Source organism: Tachysurus fulvidraco, chromosome 4, assembly GCF_022655615.1.
Source record: "Tachysurus fulvidraco isolate hzauxx_2018 chromosome 4, HZAU_PFXX_2.0, whole genome shotgun sequence".
Lineage (NCBI taxonomy): Eukaryota > Metazoa > Chordata > Actinopteri > Siluriformes > Bagridae > Tachysurus > Tachysurus fulvidraco.
Window position 1 is genome coordinate 2,710,610 of NC_062521.1, and position 13,959 is coordinate 2,724,568.

At 41.1% G+C, this 13,959-nt stretch overlaps 1 protein-coding gene across 2 annotated transcripts in view; it reads left to right on the top strand.

Annotated features, from left to right (window-relative positions):
• gfra1a (gdnf family receptor alpha 1a) overlaps positions 1-13,959 on the top strand; it is an 80,075-nt gene that overhangs the window by 17,430 nt on the left and 48,686 nt on the right. Inside the window, exon 4 of one of the 2 annotated variants that reach the window (XM_027165886.2) lies at positions 520-621. The exons of the other annotated variant lie outside the window; for it this stretch is intronic. Within the exon in view, the coding sequence (XP_027021687.1) occupies positions 520-621 (102 nt within the window). The remainder of the gene's footprint in view (positions 1-519; positions 622-13,959) is intronic. 2 annotated transcript variants of the gene reach the window in all.

Sequence of the window (13,959 nt, forward strand, 5' to 3'; positions counted from 1 at the left end):
CCCACAGCTCCTGACACAAGCGGTTCTTAAGTCTAGACCAGGAATGTTTTGGTGCTACTTAAGAACCACTTTTCCTGGTTCAGAGCCGGTGCTTTGGCGGTCGAAACAGAAAGAACTGGTTCTAATTTAGGCTCCGAACCAGCACTCGAACTGCCTCGGTGGGAAAAGGGGCATTAGTGTTTAGTTTTGCACTGAAGCTATAAAAGGCTGATGATAAAAAGCAGTTAGAGCTGAAGTAAAGTGACGATTTGAGTTCTAATAACTTTTTAAATCGGAAAAGATTAACGAAGCGGACGCTGAGTGCTGAATGTCTTGGCTAATCAATTTTCAGTATTTTCTTTTGTTTCTTTTTATTTATTTTTTATTTATTTAAAAATGTCCTAACACATTGGAGTGTTTTAATGAAGTCTCTGTTCAGCATTCTCACCAGATTTTGTGAAATCGTGTTATATGAATCAATTTGAACAGAATTTCGTATAAATGATGATAAAATCTAAATCTAGCGAGTCTTGTTTGCAGAGGGAGACACCAACAGCGGCCACCGGAGCGCTCCAGTCACCGTTCGCCCGGCCCAAAACCCCGGTAGAAACAAGAGATCAAATCCGGCTCGGGAAGTTCTGGGTAAATAACCCACTACTGCATGCTGAATTGGGAGACAAATGTGTGTGTGTGTGTGTGTGTGTGTGTGTGTGTGTGTGTGTGTGTGTGTGTGTGTGTGTGTGTGTGTGTGTGAGGAAGAAGGCAGTAGAAGTCTGAGTGCTCTAAGGTCACATATCATATAAAGACTTTGGATTCTAGTGACGTGCCTTTGAAGCGACGATCCCTCGGAAAAGTGAAGGTGTGTGTTACAGAGACTGGAAGTCAACATGTCAGTCAAAACCGGTGCGAGAACAAACAAAAAAAAAAGTTTACTTTTTGTTCTTGTAAGTAATAGTGATGTAAGCCTGCTTGGTTGCCATGGTTACACTTGTGCTGACCAGCAGAAATACAGTGTTTCGATACGAACGTCCCGGCATCTAATAATACATACAGTATACGAGTAACGTGTCTAAGGAATCAAAAACGCACGCCGCGTCGTTAGAGGGAAATAAAACGATGACGAGAACGTTACCGAGGTAAGCGAGCGATTCTTTTACATTCACAACATTGTTTTTATTTTTATTTATTTATTTATTTGTTTTATCCATATATAGTTACATTAATGGTACCTCATTAAAGGTTTTATTATTAATGTTATTTCAGGGTTTGAAATAAAAATATGAGGACAACATGTCCAAATTAAGGTTTCAAACCACACACACACACACACACACACACACACACACACACACACACACACACACACTCTCACTCTCTCTCTCTCTCTCTCTCTCTCTCTCTCTGTCTCTCTCTGTGTGTGCCATGGCCGTAGGCAAGATTACATCACCGTAGCTGTGATTCACTGTAACTATGTGAAGCTCTACGCCACTGGCGCTGTCTGACCCCCGCGCTGTGATGGCACCGAAGTACTGCTTACTTTTCCATCGATTAAACAAAACCAAACCTGTCATCCGTTATCATGATCCATCTTTCACAGACGTTCCTCAACATCGTCCACGTGGAACCGTATACGGATGAATGACGTACGATAAAATAGTCCGTCGTTCAAAGTCCGTAATCGTACGGTATTAATTTTACCAGTATCGAGAATCTAACACCACGGATGCCTGAGCTCGTGTTTGCTTGGGAAGGACGTCCGATAAACATCGACTCAAAAAAAAAACAACAACAAAAAAAAAACAGGTGAAAAAAATCAACGTGGAATATGAAGTGCAGATGAAAGCGCCAGCGCTTCGCCTTTCTTCATTGAAGCCTGTACTTACAGAGCATGAATAATTCATGGCTTTTAGCACAGTGTGAGCCTCATGATGGAAGTGGTACCATTTTGTGTTTGCCCCGCCGAACGTGGGCCTTTTGTTCACGTGTCGAACAACCTTTTTACAAGATGTAAAGCTCACGAGAAACATCTTGCCGCTTTGTACTATGCGCTGTTAAAAAGAAGACAAAAGGAAACAAAAGAAAATGAATTGTTCCTGGACATGAGATTAACCTCTTCAAGATGCAGGAGTAAAGTATTTCAGACTCACACCAAAAAAAGTGCTGCTGTCAGCCTTCTTCTAAATGCACCGGCTCAGACACGACCAGGATTGGATAGGATCGCTGTGATTGACAGGGCAGATCAAGTAGGCCACACCTCCTATTGTACAGAGTAAGACTGAGAATGGTTCCGACCTTAATCTTGGGTTAGAAATTCTGTCTTCTGTCTTCTCTTTAATATGCACCAAATTAAACCGAGACCTCTAATCAGCTCCGCACATCCATTTCAAACCCAAACTGTCCCCTCAAGAGCAGAACGGTTCTTGAATTTAAGGTGGAAATCTCGGCCTTGAGCCGCCCGATAACGTTAAGTTCACAGTGAGAAAGAAGTGAATGTGGTAATTGTCCTGAAATAGCTGAACTGGCAATGATGAAATCTCATGGATATAAATGTAATGAGCTCAAACATGCAGCGTATATTTTAAACTGGAGATTTCTGCAAATTAGCGCCAAATGGTTCTGCATTAAAATGAACTCGGAGAGCAATGCATTTCTTAATGGGGTTACTCAAGGGTTCTCTGGATGGGTAAGGGTTCAAGCTTGTTCAAGACGGAGAGCCTCTTGGAAAGAAAACCTTCTGGTGAGTTCCAGAAAAATCTCTAATCATAGAACCTAAATATTCAATCATTCATTCATTCATTTTCTACTGCTTTTATCCAAACTACCTCGGGTCACGGGGAACCTGTGCCTATCTCAGGCGTCATCGAGCATCGAGGCAGGATACACCCTGGACGGAGTGCCAACCCATCACAGGGCACACACACACTCTCATTCACTCACACACACACACACTACAGACAATTTTCCAGAGATGCCAATCAACCTACCATGCATGTCTTTGGACCGGGGGAGGAAACCGGAGTACCCGGAGGAAACCCCCGAGGCACGGGGAGAACATGCAAACTCCACACACACAAGGCGGAGGCGGGAATCGAACCCCGACCCTGGAGGTGTGAGGCGAACGTGCTAGAACCTAAATATGACCTAAATATATATTTATACACAATTTTTTTACTGGTATGTCAAAAGTTCTGGAAGCTTCTTCTACGAGTCGAGCTCACAAAGGCTTCGACCATCAGACCACCAAACAAAAGCCGCCAATTCATTTAAATGTACACTTTGGAGTTGCTCAGAATGTGTGACGCCCTGCATCCTTAGCGTGAGACTCCAGACTCGGAGGTGTAAATTTATAATATATGACAGACAGACTCTTTTATATATTTTTGTAAATGAGCACAAAAAACCTCACAGATCCTGTTTTCCAAAGCCTTTTTTTTTATCCTGGATTTCAATGTGACCTCAAACGGCATGGTTGTTCACGTAGGCTGAATCTCACCCAAGAGATTCGCTTCGACTGGGTATCGTCTGCGTATAAACGCATGTAGAACAGTCCCAGGATTTGTCCTTCATGCTAAAATCTCTCTATTGCACCTCTGCTTCTCTTGTTTCTTCCCAACTGTTCATTTGAACCCGAGACCCTGTTACCACAAACACCGCTTTGTTTCTCGAGTATCTATCTCTCAAACTTTTTTCTCTGCATCGTTCCGATCGACAGCATGGAGTCAAAAAAAAAAAAAAAAAAAAAGAAGAGAGGCTTTTATGAATATTTAAAACTTCACCCTAGCATATTAGCATACAGCCCTCCAGACAGGCAAATACCCATCCCAGGCGCCCTAGATAATATTTGTATTTTTGGCAGCGGAACAGAAATTAAACTCGTAACATTAGCATAACAGACAGCAACGCGGCCCTGGTGTAAATAATCCGAGCTGGTTGTGAGAAGAGGGAGGAATTGTTTCTGTGTTTTTCTCTCCTCTCTTTCTCTCGTGTGCTGTCGATGTAGTCACTGGCCGTTCGTGATCGGTGCTTATAAAAGGATAAATGCGCTAAGCGAGTCAGCAAGCCCGGGCCGTTCCATTTACGCGTGAATAATCAGCGCTACGCGACAGGTGACCGGGCATGAAAAAGAAGACAGAGAGACCCTGAAATTGCATTCCGGTTTTAGAGCATTATCACGATCCAAGCTGGCATGGCGAGCATCCTGCGGGGTATTATGGGTGATGAGAGTGTTTTTGTTTGATTTGTTTTTTTGCTCGAACCCGCCAAAGGTTTTTTCACCCATTAAATTAGCGTCTAGCTTTAATTCAACGGCCACCTGTTTACCTGGAACGCTGAGTCGAAAGGCTAGGAGGCGATTTCTGTCCTCACGCTAGTGTTTCGTTCTGTTAGCGGTTTTCACAACTTGTCCCTCATTTATAATTCACGCCGATCGATTGAAACACGATGAGGCAGATGAGGAGGACGGCGTGTCCTGGATGGCAGGGCTGTGTGTAACACTATATTACAGCACTGGAGCTGGACGTGCTGCCTAACAAATGACGTGGAACAAGACATTAATTAACATCTAGAGAAGGAGTCTCCGGTGTCAGAGCTTAGCTTTAATCTTACTGAAAAAAAATAAATAAAAAAATCAGTTTAACATTATTCGTCACATTATTGTAACTAAAAATGGATGAAAAATACTCTGGGCTTGTAACTGCAAGTTGGATTCATCTTTTTCACTCAAAATCCACAGGGTTGCAAATTTTTGCATCTGACTGGTAATGTATAGGAAATATAATAACATACGGTTCCCTGAATCTGACGATTTTGTTGCTCTTTTTGGAACCCTATTGGCTCTGTTTCCATTTAAAAACACAGTTCCTTGTGTTATACTGTACGGTAAATCGTGGGTGTTTCTGTATGGTGGATACACACATACACAAAAAAAAAATGTCTTTAATCTTCAGAACTTTGTCTTGTGAGTATGAGTATGTGAGTAAATAACATTAAAAAAAAATTAAGAAAGAAATAATTTAGAATCATGTTGAAAAATAAAAAAAAATGGGAACAAATTGTGCAAAATGTGTCTGTATAGATCTCCCAATAAATAAATAAATACATAGATAGATAGATAGATAGATAGATAGATAGATAGATAGATAGATAGATAGATAGATAGATAGATAGATAGATAGATAAAAACACACACACGAAAGCTACACAGAGTATTTGAAGCTCAAACCAATAAAACCTTAAAATTTAGTAAAAAACAGAAGTCGAGTAGTTCATGCCTGGCACTCGGCTCACACTGTGCACCATTTTATAAAACTGTGTCAAGTGACGGACTAAACGGTCTGCATCAAAAAATCTCAGCACGGAAGCTCACTGCCATCATTTTTTTTTTTTTTGGATGACTTTATTAACTCAGATACACCATAGTAGAGCTTCACACCTGTGTGTATGGTGTGAGTGTGTGTGTGTGTGTGTGTGTGTGTGTGTGTGTGTGTGTGTGTGTGTGTGTGTGTGTGTGTGTGTGTGTTGCCTCTTTGGCACCCTGTAGGGAGGAGTTTATAAAAATGCCACTTCTTTTCGCTCGACTTATTCGCTTAATTTTTATTTCCCTCCTGAAGTGTAGTCAGTCATGGTGGAGGCTCCTGTATTACAGGCCAAATCCCCAGCCAGAGATTTTCCTCGCCTCTTAATTCACAGATTTACATGCAAAGCGACCCGGATGTTTTTTTTTTTTGCTCTTAAAGAAGGCAGCCGAGGCTGAAATGTAGCCAGAATGAAAATAATCTGGGCTTGTCGTGAAAAAAAAAAAAAATGAAGGTTACGTTATTTAACACATCTGTTCAGGTCAGGACTTAAATGCGATGACTGTCCAATCGACCAGCTGTTTAAATTGTACCGCTCTACTGTTAGAACATTTGCCGACAATCTGTTTGACTTTCCTCTATGTATTAGAAATATAAACGATATATAAGGACTTCAAAACTGAAATTTAAATGATTTTCCGTTAAAGGAAACCGATCAACAGCTCGATGCTGATTATTTTCTCAACACGTTATGTATTTAAATGCCTCGAAGACAAATGAATAAAATAAAATAAAAATGGATGATGTTTAACTCCGTTTACAGCTTAAAGCAGTGGTCCCCAACCTTTTATTAATGTTGTTTATTCCGTTGTTTTGTTTTCGTCACTGCAGAAAACCCGCTTCACACAGATAGCATGTCGGAAATGGCGATAGGGATGTAAGTGCTGTGGTGACAATCTCAGGCTATTCCGCCATGACTTTAAACCAGAACACCGGCAGAGTTTCTAACTTTCTAACGACGTCTGTTTCGTGCTCATTTTTGCTAATTTGTGGGTTAAATTTGAGCAAACACAATATACACGTACACCAAGCACTGTTAAACATGACAAAGTACCGGTGAACAGAGAGAAGAGCGATACACACCTTCTCTCTCCACCAAAGCTACAACACCACTGCCGCTCGCAGCCGCTCAGCTCCAGACGTCACCTAAACCCGGCCAGATATCATGATATTTTGCGCATGCGCGGTATCGGTGCGGCTTTAGGTGACGTCTCTCAGCTCCCGGTTAACCTCTCGTCCATGGAAAGTCGCACAAACCCGAGAGAAATACACCACAGTAAATAAATTGGAAATAATTTAATGTTCCTTGGGCGGCCCGGTACCATTTGGTCCACAGACCGGTACCGGTCCGTGGCCCGGGGGGTTGGGGACCACTGGCTTAAAGCATTTAAAATGTCCTACAAACACACTGAAGAATCTTGATTTAAAATAATCCAGAGCGACTTCCATTTATCTAATTTATATAGCTGAGAAATTGAGGGTTAAGGGCCTTGCTCAGGGGCCCAGCAGTGGCAATTTTGGTCCTGGGATTCAAAGGATCAGTAGTTCAACACCTTAACCACTGAGCTACCATTTCCCCAATATATGATGGTTACGAATCAGCCAACTGACCTCAATCATTTCTCGCCAAATCGAGGTGCTTTTAACTTCTCGACTTTTTACTACCACTCGAATTACTCACATTTATTTTTCGCTCGGTTTATCGGAATTACTTTCTCTTTCTTTCTTCCCATCAGTGTTTTTCAGCGAGTCTGTACCTGCCTTTTATTGACCAGGCTCAATAGCAGCGAAATCATTTAACAAGGGCAGAAAGTCCATAATCCCTCCCTGACCAGATATTTTCCATGTTCTATAATTTACTACAGCGTGTAAAATATTTACTATTTGACATTTATAATAAATATTACAATACAAGAAAACACAGTAGCGTACAGTACAGATTGTTCTCAAAATCTATAAATCTCGAACACATCAGTAATGATTAGCTAATAAGAAGCACACGTAAAAAGAAAAATGTCAGCATGATGCAAGTCGATAGCGTCGGTATTAATGCACTCGATTAGCCGCTCGAGTATGTACCGCGTATCTAGTAGCTAATAAAGTGTGAATGTACAGCAACACATCGCACAAGCATGTTGTCAGTGTGCAAGACCTCGGCTTTAAACCTTTCGCACGTGTGAAATGTTTTTAATGCACTGGTCACACAAAGCCGCTGAGACGGTGTCATGGGTTATGTTTCAAATCAAGCGATAAGAACCGGCTTTAACCCCTTTACAGGATGCTAATGAAATGATGTTTTCACACACGCGTCACACATCAAAAAGCAGCGTCCCGTGTTAAATTAGATTAGATGGCTCATGTGACGTAAGAAAGCAAGAAAAAAAGAGAAAGTCTGCTGTGAATTGTTAGCGTTAGTAAACGTTAGCAAAGGTTTAAGGTTTCAGCACGGAACGTATATATAGCGAGACACCTGTTCTGGCTCCGGAAAAAAAGATCAGCCGGAACACCAGGATAGGGTCATGTGACGGTTTGCCATCTGCCGTGTTCTGATTTGGAGGAATCGCAAATGCACACACTCGCACAGTCTGAGAGTTCTTTCGATAACATCATTAGCGCCTGCCTCATTAAGCGGGATCATTAAACTCAGGCGTTTAGGTTTCAAATTGTGTACTTCGATTTGATCAGGACTTAAATCAGGGCTGAATATAATTTGAGAGGGTACACGGGATATGATTAGATTACAGAAGGAATTGTGTAGCAGAAGGTTCCCAACAGAGAACCTGTCTAAAAAGGCTTCCATCCATCCATCCATCCATCCATCCATCCATCTATCCATTCTCTGCATCCATTTTCTCAGAGTCCACACCTGGGGACTCAGGGTACCAGGCAAGAGGAAACCCTGGATGGACTGGCAACCTGTTGCAAGGCTCAATCACACATGCAGGGGAATGTTGTGGCCTAGTATTTAAGGTGTTGGACTACCAAACCGGATGGTTGCGAGTTCCAATCCCCTGTTCACCGAACTGCCACTGCTGTGCCCCTGAGCAAGGCCCTTAACACTCACTTGCTCAGCCGAGGGCTTCTGCCAAATGCCGTCAAACTAATGTAATGCACTCGTTCGCACAATTTCAAGATGCCAATCAGAATCCAAGACGTGTTGATAAACTGGAGGAGGAAACCGGTTAACCCTGAGAAAAAACATCACATCCTCAAAGCGTGCAGAGAACATGCACACCCAAGGTTGCAACATGAAACCACATCAATCATCTACAATTAACTTTCCTTTCACTTCAGTTCTTCTCATACGGTTACCCTCTGAGAAGATCTTCACCTGTGATTATCATCATTTATCACGCAGGTGAATTTCCCCAGCGGTGCTTCCGGGAAATGCTTCAGCGATCTCGTGACGCCACGTTGCGTGCTGAGAAAAAGGCAGTAAATAGAAGCAGCTGGAGTCGAGAATTGCGGCCGGCCTTCTGAGAACAGCGAAGCCATTCGTTTGTGGGAGAGTCGACGCTGGAGAGTTGCCATGTTTAGCCAACGTGGGTGTGAACTTGTGGGAAATCAATGATGATTGCCAGTCTGCTGAGGGATTTGTTTGGAAGCGAGCGCTGAAATTAAATGTAGTCTGTTAGCGCTCTGCAATCTGCTTAGAGGAACCTTTTACCCGTTAGACGTCCAGCGATGGACGAATACAAACAACTAGAGCAAAACAAACAAACGGAAATTCCTCTTTAGATTTGGATCTCTAGCTTTCGGACACCTAAGGATTTGTACAAATCTTCTGAGCGCTCTTTGTGCCGGACGTCGATCAGTAGATCTACCGATATTGATTTCCTTGTGGTCTTGCAGCACATTCACAATAGTGGAACGTTGCCATACTTTGGTGTTACACAACACAAAAGTTCAGGGAAAGTCAGCTTTTGTTTATGCAAACACCAAATGGAGCCGAGGTCGTGTGGTGTCGTTTGAAGGAAAAGTAAATTATGGCATCCAAGTGCGAGAAGAGCAATAACAGTTTCGGTAAATTTTACAATCATTCGTGTATTTTTTCTGTTCCGTTGTTACTTTGCGTATAAACAATCGATCGTTGAGGTATTTTCGAGCTCAGATGCTATTTGTATATTTACATCTAAAAATGCCAAGTTGTAAAGTCTGTAATCCCAAGATAAACAAACAAGGTCTACGGAAACTTCCTGCTTCTAGAACCTTCAAACTTCAATCATATTTCTACACTTTGTGAAAAAATTCCTATTTCGACCCCCGCACTTCCCCCATGTGCATTTAATCAGCCATGACCGCTGACATCTGACGTTTGCCTTGTTGATGTTTTGGTTGGTTTTTACTCGAGTAATGAGGTTGCTAATAAACAAGCGAAGCTTATAGCTGTTATATTAGCATTATGCCAGCAAACTGCATGCCTGAATGAAGAAATTTGGCCTTATTCATTAATCGAGTTTTGATACTGAGACTTGATAGAATCAGCTGAAGTGTTTCTAAGACCCTAAAATTGCTAATACACTTGTTTTGCTAGTTTCCCATATAGTTATTAGGTAAAGGTCATTAGGGTGTATTTAAAGTCTCAGTGAATAAACACCAACTGACCAGAGGCTTCTGTGGATACTGATTATTGGAACAGTTAAATTAAATTAAATGATATCAAAGGGGTTGCACGGTGGCTTAGTGGTTAGCATGTTCGCCTCACACCTCCAGGGTCGGGGGTTCGATTCCCGCTTCCGCCTTGTGTGTGTGGAGTTTTCATGTTCTCCCCGTGCCTCGGGGGTTTCCTCCGGGTACTCCGGTTTCCTCCCCCGGTCCAAAGACATGCATGGTAGGTTGATTGGCATCTCTGGAAAATTGTCCGTAGTGTGCGAGTGTGTGAGTGAATGAGAGTGTGTGTGTGCCCTGTGATGGGTTGGCACTCCGTCCAGGGTGTATCCTGCCTCGATGCCCGATGACGCTTGAGATAGGCACAGGCTCCCCGTGACCTGAGGTAGTTCGGATAAGCGGTAGAAAATGAATGAATGAATGGATATCAAAGGGATCTTCTGTTCTGTGCACTATGTTGGCAAAAGTATGTGCCCCCCTGTCTATCACACCTGTACTTCACTAGATTAGGGTTTGAGTTTCCTGGTCTGAGAGACTCGTCGATGGAGCAAGCCAATAATATAGCATTGCACAAAATGTCTCATTGTACGTATTTTACATCACAGTCTGTTTAAAAAGGTAATGAAATATATACAGTGCACAAATATTACTAATCATACCGTACAGCCCTTTCCCAGGATTCTGCCGATCCATTGATCCATAAAGTCTTGTACTAAGATGTGTGTGTGTGTGTGTGTGTGTGTGTGTGTGTGTGTGTGTGTGTGTGTAGTTGTGCAAGTAGCTCTGAAGCCTTCTGAAAAGGTCTTGCACATCAAAATGTGATCACACATGATGGAAAATCTTGTATTACACTAAGAAACTGACTTTTGTCCTGCTTTGCAATATCTCCAGGAAATCCTCAGCTTTGCTAGCGTGCACTGCCTAGCGGTTCTGCGATCTCCATCCATTCCATTTCTCTCTCTCTCTTTCTCTCTCTCTCTCTCTCTCTCTCTCTCTCTCTTATCCTTGTACAAGATGATGGGATATGAAGATAGAATTTTTACTCATAATTTTATATCTGTACTACTTAATAACCACAAACACTTAACTTTAGGGTTTATTTGTGTCTTTTAGCTTTTGCAGGTTAACAAACGTTTCATATCTGGTGTTCGGCGGGAGCACCGTGGGTTAAAGAAGTGCCTGCGACATGTTCGTTGAACAAAAAACGAAGCATATATTAACACATATTACCATAAATTAACATATATTGAATATAAATAAAAAATATATATATATTATTTTATTATTTTGTTTCATGTAATTAAATTAGTGTAAGTAAATTTGTGATTTTTTTTCTGGCTTATTAAGTATAGTGTCTATAATTTAGACATCATCGACAGAAGTGATGTGCCGTTTGCAAACGAGTCGACTCTTTGATTCGACTCTTTGACTAGACTCTTTTACGTCGAGACCTGCTTCACATTTAATTATCTATTTAATTCGAGTCTCTGCAAGCGACTCTTGAGGTGTCGTTAAATCACAAAGCTTCCACCTGAACTTCTTTCCAACGCCCGAGTCGTTCATTAGCCTGAACGGCGAGACGTGTGTTAAACTCTGTGTGCTTTGCGGAGGAAGTGCTGCAGTGCTGCGTGTTGATGTGTTGTATCTACACAGGGTATTAGTCGAGAATTAATTATCAGGATAAATAGCAACGGTGCAGAGACACAGCAAGAACGATGATGTTAACGCAGCGACGTACTCTTGCTGTATCTGTCACCGCGCATTAATCGTGTCTTAACGCTTATTAAAATTGATTTCAGATAATAACAATGTTATTTTGTTAATTAGGAGGTCAAGTAGAATTTCAGAAAACTATCACAGGCAAAAAAAGAAAAGGAGGAAAAAATCGCAATTTTTTTTTTTTCCGATCGAGTCATTTAAATCGACTCCTAAATGATTCATTTCCATTGCCAACAGACACCAGTAATTAACCAGGTTGCAATAGTAAAGAATTTGGCTTAATAACTAGACAAAGAATTGAAAACATCAACCGAATGGTGTGTGGATGCAAAGGTCTGGCTTATGAAGGATGATTTGGGTTTTTAAAAAAGGGAAAGGAGAGAAAGGTAAAGTGAAGTAATAGGCATCATGGGACTGAGAGAATCGGTGTATGTGTGTGTGTTCCTTCTGTAGCTGACAACAGCATTACGGACTACATTTGAAATTCATAGCACTTAATGATATGAAGCCCCTTAATCCAGGAAAAATCGATCCTTAATAACCTTTGAAACTCTACATTTGCTCCTCGGTCGCTGCCAAAAGCCGTATCACGCACTCCAGAGGCTCGGATCTCCGTTCCCTCGCATTAGCATTAAAGACCATGAAGCAGCATTAACCCTCATTTTATAACGATACAACTCTACGATGTCTTTTCAAAAGCCGATTATATCGCATTCTGGTCTGAATTATTCAGCAACACTAACTATATTCATACCGTAGGAATAGATAGATGTTTTCCTCTCAGGGTAAAATAATCGCCAAACTTTTATCGCTTTTAAGAGAGGTTGGGTCCTTTTTTTAGGGTCGACACTATATCATTTATGCTGTAATATAATCTAGTAAAATAGCTTCGATGTACAATTCAAATGGCAGAATGATTATCATGCTGTCTTAATTTTCAGGAAAAAAAAATCTTTGGTAAATTCACAATTTACGTTTTTTTTTTTCCTTTAATTTTATTTCTGTATTTTTTTGTATAATCTATTCATTTTTTTATTTAATATCCCCAATATCACCATCATGCCATCCAAATGGTCCAATACTCAAAAATGTAGTGAATTTTTTAAAAATTATTTATTATTTATTATTTACTTTATTTTTTTTTCTAAATGTTTCTAATTATAAAAAATAAAATTTCATTTTTTTGATATAATTTCATTTTTTTGTTATTTTTTAAACAGTCATTAATTCATCTATCTATCTATCTATCTATCTATCTATCTATCTATCTATCTATCTATCTATCTATCTATCTGTCTGTCTGTCTGTCTGTCTGTCTGTCTATCTATCTATCTATCTATCTATCTATCTATCTATCTATCTATCTATCTATCTATCTATCTATTTTCATGTATTTTCTATTCTAAGCTAGAATGAAGGCCTTATTGTGTCCTCCTTGTGCACACTATTAAAACCCACCCTGCTTACTGAGCGAAACTGCTGTATGTTTATCCCGAACCTCGAGTGTGTTTGTCCTTTATGTCACATCGCTGACCCTGATTTCACAAACGGCTGCTAAACGAGTCCTCACACAGTAAACGCCTGACCTGCTTTCGTACATAAACACACGCCAGACCGAATGCTGAAGGTGGAACATTTTGGCCGCCTGGCGTCCTTCACGTCCCTGCTGCAGAGACACGGCACCCTGAGCGCACGCCTGTAATTACTCGGCCGAGCTGCGTGTACAGCCGGGTGGCTGCGGGGCTGATCTCCAGCGAGCGTGAGATTAAGTCCAGGATGGAGCTCTAGCCTTGAGCTGCTGCCCTGAGGAGCCTCTTTAATAACACAGAGAGCTTCTAACACACGTGGATAGAAGAAAGAGACGGTGCTTGACATGACAGTTGGAGAGAACGTTCAGCTCACATCAGCGTGTAAAGGTGTGAGAGTGGCCGAGTGTCTGTACTTCAGTGTCTACTGTCTCAGTGTGTAATAATAATAATAATAATAATAATAATAATAATAATAATAATAATAACCCAAACCCATGGAATTTTATATTATTTTCTTGATATAAGTAATAAAACTGAGTTTTGTCCTCACAGCAGCTGGACTATTAATATTATTACAAACTGGTATAAAAGGAATAAAACACTTCAGGTCGTCAGCGAGATTCCTGTCCTTCCTGAAAATATCATCTATCCATCCACCCATCCTTCCTTCCTTCTTTCCTTCTTTCCTTCTTACTCTACTTCCCCCCTTCTCCCCACCCCACCCCCTTTTCTGCCTCACTTGTTTTGTTTTGTTTGTTTATTTATTTATT